Below are 5465 nucleotides of genomic sequence, written 5' to 3' on the forward strand. Positions count from 1 at the left end.
CAGTTGGCCATAGGGAATGCTGTCACTGACAGCCTTGGAGAGTTGCTCCCAGTTTTTCCCTGGAACTGCCGGACGTTTGTCCAGATATTTTGGGCATGCACTCTCCTCTAGCATGGCGGCGTGGGTATATCGTTCCCCATAGCGCGAATTCAGCGCAGAGTCGAAGTTCCCTTTCGAAAGGGAACATCTCAGGTTACGCATGTAACCATGGTTCCCTGAGAACAGGGAACGAGACTCTGCACTTCCCTGCCATGCTTCGGGGTGCCTGCGGAACAGTCCCGCAAAGACGAGAAGGTGTTGACTGCTTCCTCAGGCGCTCCCTTTATACGTCATGGTTCGCGCCATTCAACGTCATAGGCTGTCACCGGCCAATAGGATTGGAGTTGTGTGATTCTTGGCATTTCGAACACCTGTCACGGGTGACGTTCCCCATACGCGAATTCAGCGCAGAGTCTCGTTCCCTGTTCTCAGGGAACCATGGTTACATGCGTAACCTGAGACGCTTTCCAATAACATGACCACAAAATATGGGTGTGGTTGCCAACATGCTGGCCACAGTTTCTCCTGCACTTGTCTGAGCAGGAGGAATTCCATTTTGCAATTATTTGTGGTTTTCAAAAAAATCTGGTTATTATCTTCCACTTGAATTCCCTCCAGATATTAGAGTTGTCACAAGGTGTACCTCTCTGCAAAATTCCTCCCAAGTTTGAGAGGAACTGTTTCATTCCATTTCTCCTTTATCTGTAATGTGTTATTTGGGTTCTTAGAAATAACATATATACTTTAGATAGATATAATATTGACCACATGTCCACTTTGTATTTCTTTAAAAAACAATTCTGTTGGAGAGTTGTTGTTTTTTTGGAAAGATTTTTACAACTTAAAAACAACTTTTCTATGTGAACATATTGTAAAATGTAATTTAATCTTGTGATCAAAGTTGAATTTTCAGCATCATTACTCCAGTCTTCAAGGAATTGATGAATAAAAAAGGAAAGCAAACTTAAAAGTTATCAGTATCTTCTGCCATCCAGATAGTGAATGGAGTAAGAATAGAAAAAACATTCAAAAATGATTTATGTACAGATCATTTTATGTGCTAATCATTTGATTGTCTTGTCACTTAAATGGCATTATCAAATACAAATCTGGTTTGCGTTATTTTTCTGTCAACAGTAGTGCTACACTCTAATATATATATGTGTATAGATACTATGTCATGAAGTTCATCCACAGGTTTTCTCATTTTTCTCAAAAAGGGCTGCCCTTCAGTGAAGTTTCATTAGAAATATTGCACAGTATGTGAACTGGTAAATGCAACTCCCAAGAAAAATATAAAACTGAAGATACTGAGATATTCGCATAATTGACATAATCACAGATTTTACAGGTTTTTATTATTATTATTTACACTGACACTGAAGACTGGAGTAATGATGCTGAAAATTCAGCTTTAATCACAGGAATAAATTACTTTGTAAAATATAATCAAATAGAAATTATTATATTTTATATATATATGTATAAATAATATATTTCACAATATTACTGTTTTTACTGTATTTTTAATTAAATAAATGCAGCCTTGGTGAGCAGACGAAACTTCTTCTAAAAACATTAAAAATCTTACCCATTCCAAACTGTTGAGCGGTACTGTGTGTGTGTGTGTGTATATAGGAATGTTCTAGGAAAATTTTCCCAATCTTCAAGCAGATGCATTAAAATAGTTAAAATAAACAATTTATTAATTATTAATTTACTAACGATATAGAAATACCTTACAGAGTAAATAACATTTACAATGCAATGCTCAAAATATATATATATATATTTGTATATATATTGTATATATATGTATGTATGTATGTATTTAAATAATATTTTAAAAAACACAGCAAACATTGCCTGAGACATAGTAAAGGGGGAAATGAATAATAACAAAATCAAGTATTACAACACAATATAAATAGATAAATAAAAATACAATTGAACAAACAGAAAATGTGTAGAAAACAGAATGTTATGCCAACCTTTTAGAAAGGGTGATTTATTGCTAATACAAGACATTAAAATATTTTTCCAAATAGTTAAAGGTGCTAAAGAGGATCTTTTCGTCGACTGAGAAACCAAAGACTGTTACTGAGTTTTTGAAATGAGCCCATGCGTAAGTGTGCTGGGACTAATGTATTATTGAAATGTTTTTACATGAATGCATTATGATGTATACTTTTATTGTTTATTTATCAGTGTCTGTGTATCGCCATATTTTGCTCTCTTTGACAAACTCTTGATAGACTAATCCGTATGCCAGCGTGATAGGCTGATTGAGGAAAGGGTGGAGACTGTTGCCCTTTAAGAGCACACTGTGGAGACTGCGAGGTGTGCCCCTATTGGAAGACATTTAGTCACATGCTGGCATTGTACGTCGGAAGTTGCCGTCGGGTGGTAGAGCGGTGGTGCGCAGGTGCTGGCGTTGGAGGAACGTGCAAGTGATTGAGGTAGTGATGGCGAGATGAAGCCTCATGAAGCATTGAAGCTTTTCAGCCAAGTGATTCACAAAAGGGTTCATTTCTCGAGGCTTCATTTGCTCACAATACCACCTGGTGGTCAAAGAGTGTAAAACAAGTAGATAACATTACACATGACCTGATGTCCCTTACAAAAATAACCTACAGGAATCCTGCAGGAATATTATGCAGATTTCCTACAGGATTTCCTACAGGATTTTCAGCTCATTTTCCTGAAGGAATACCTGCAGGAATTTTATGAAGGAATACCTGCAGGAATTATATCCCTGCAGGGTTTTAAAATATAATATTCAAAGTTCCTGCAGGACTGTTGTGGATATATATGCAATTATACAGGTCTTCTTATGTCTTCTGTAGGATTAATGCAGGGGGAATAACTTCACAACAAACAATGCATTTTCACAAATTATTTATTGTATTTATTGAAACTGTAAGAGCAGAGCGAAGCAGAGACCAATTCACAGCCAAATGAAGCCTCTACACTGTTTTCCTGAAAAACAAGAAAAAAGAGAAATTTAAAAATTTGTTTGTGTGTTTTCCTGAAGAAACGTGTGTGTAGAGTGTGTGTGTGTGTGTGTGTGTGTGAGAGAGAGAGAGAGAGAGAGCATGAGCGTGTGTGTGTGTGTGTGTGTGAGAGAGAGAGAGAGAGAGAGCATGAGCGTGTGTGTGTGTGTGTGTGTGTGTGAGAGAGAGAGAGAGCATGAGCGTGTGTGTGTGTGTGTGTGTGTGTGTGAGAGAGAGAGAGAGAGAGAGAGCATGAGCGTGTTTGTGTGTGTGTGAGAGAGAGAGAGAGCATGAGCATGTGTGTGTGTGTGTGTGAGAGAGAGAGAGAGAGAGCATGAGCGTGTGTGTGTGTGTGTGTGTGTGTGTGAGAGAGCATGAGCGTGTGTGTGTGTGTGTGTGTGTGTGTGTGTGTGTGTGTGAGAGAGAGGAGAGAGAGAGAGAGAGAGAGCATGAGTATGTGTGTGTGTGTGTGAGAGAGCATGAGGGTGTGTGAGGTGAGAGAGAGAGAGAAAGAGAGAGAGAAAGAGCATGAGCGAGTGTGTTGTGTGTATGACAAATTATTACCTTACTCGTAACTTGTGCTCATCATTTAACTTTTCTCTTAGTGCTGCCCTGATGAACTTTTTTGGAACATCTGGGAACTTTTTTTGTACTGTGTCTGTAAATGCAATTCCACTTATCATATGTGATAACATTATTACAATTTTGCACTATAACTGCAAACATCATGTTTGCGTAAAGAAAAAAGCAGGACATTTTTCTCACCTAGGATCATTACAACTTTGTCCTGGTCAAGAGCTGGCTTTGCCAAAGTGCCTGTGTTAGCATTGCCAGCCCTTCCAGACAGCCCATGTGTGGCCAGTGTCTCTCTCCCAAACACTGCCACTGCCAGATCTTTCACCATGGCAGAACATGATGTGCCCCCCCGTCCACAACTTGTCAGTACAGCTGAACTAATTCCTAGCCCCTGTGTCTGTCAAGAAAAAAAGTTAGGGACACTGTATCTAAAAGCATATAACTTTGACTACATACTGTGCAAAAGTGTTAGGCTTGTTAGATTCTTCAACAAAAAAGTGATATATTTTGGTTTAGTGTGCCAGCTGTTTTATAGTCAAGGGGGTGATCATATCAAATGTGTATTTTGTTACAAAAGTAAAATGAAACATGAAGAAGTTAACATGCCTTCTACGACTTCTGCACAACACTTTACGTGAATATAGGCTATATAAACAAACTAATATATTTGTATTCACCTTTTCAGGAGGATTCTTCTGACTTGAATCTTGTGGTTGTTGAGCAACTTGTGGTTGTTGAGCAACAAGACGAGTGTCCTGGTTCATGCTGCACTTGAGCATTGGAAGAATTTCTTAAAAAATACAAAATAAATGATTACTAACAGACAACCACACTGACTGATAAATTAATATATAGATGAATAGACAGAAATACATGAAGAAAAAAATAATACCTTGTTGCAGAGCTATATTAAGTGTTCTTAGATTCTCATTTTCTTTTTTTAATTTGAGAATTTCTCTCTCAAGTTGAGTTTCTCGGCTTGAATGCTCTTCAGCTTGACTCTCCATGCTGTTAATCTCTTGCATTAACATACTGTCCTTTCGGTGGATGACCTAAAGATGGACACACAATATTAGTGTCATATCGGTGTCATTAATATTTGTTATTTAAATAAGCATAATGAAAAATAAGAGTAGCCATTTAAAAGATGTAGGTATTACTTGATGTTTGACTGGAGGCTCTTGATCAGATGAGGACGTTTTGGAGTGAGATGGGGACTGAGTTGGAGTGTACGTTTTTTTTTTCTTTGCTACTCTTTTTGCATCATTTTGCAAACATGGCTGATTTTTTCTTTTCCCCTCTAGCCTAAACATCCTCCTCCTGAGGGTATCTTTGCTCTCTGAAGGGACAAAAATAAATTAGGAAATACATATCTTCTATATCATGATTAAGTCTTGTTTGCTGAACTTTTACCATCAATATCTATAACTGTGGCTGGGGAACTTTCCTCTTCATAAGCCACATCCACAACATCTCCAGATTCAAACTTTTTTTTTAGTATGTCCTTTTTAGGGACAATATCATAGGTGGGAGGCTCCTCCCTCCATTCCACCAGAACCCATGTTTTGCTCATTTTCTAAATAAATAAATAATTAAATGCATACATATTTACATACATACAATTGAACGAACATGAATACATTTATTCATTAATAATAATAATAACATTATATATGTATGTATATATATATATATATATATATATATATATATATATATATATATATATATATATAATTATTAATCCAAAGGTGTACAAAACTTCTAAAGTCTCCTCATTCACATTCATCTGTTGCCTTCAGCTGATTGTATCCATGACAACAGTGTTACCTTAACGCAACCAGGCCAGCCAGCGAG

The 5465-nt window shown here is 37.2% G+C and overlaps 1 protein-coding gene across 1 annotated transcript; it reads right to left on the minus strand.

The window, feature by feature from the left end:
- Positions 1-2924: 2924 nt before the first annotated feature.
- On the minus strand, positions 2925-5457 carry LOC125261938. Its single transcript, XM_048180521.1, has 8 exons — positions 5439-5457; positions 5022-5184; positions 4769-4947; positions 4501-4660; positions 4286-4398; positions 3798-4005; positions 3597-3690; positions 2925-3018 (listed from the first exon to the last, which is right to left on the minus strand). Exons 2-8 carry the CDS (start codon positions 5179-5181, stop codon positions 3006-3008), a joined length of 927 nt encoding a protein of 308 aa, XP_048036478.1. The 5' UTR covers positions 5182-5184; positions 5439-5457; the 3' UTR covers positions 2925-3005.
- Positions 5458-5465: the final 8 nt, after the last annotated feature.

Source organism: Megalobrama amblycephala, unplaced genomic scaffold, assembly GCF_018812025.1.
Source record: "Megalobrama amblycephala isolate DHTTF-2021 unplaced genomic scaffold, ASM1881202v1 scaffold532, whole genome shotgun sequence".
NCBI classification, from domain to species: Eukaryota; Metazoa; Chordata; class Actinopteri; order Cypriniformes; family Xenocyprididae; genus Megalobrama; species Megalobrama amblycephala.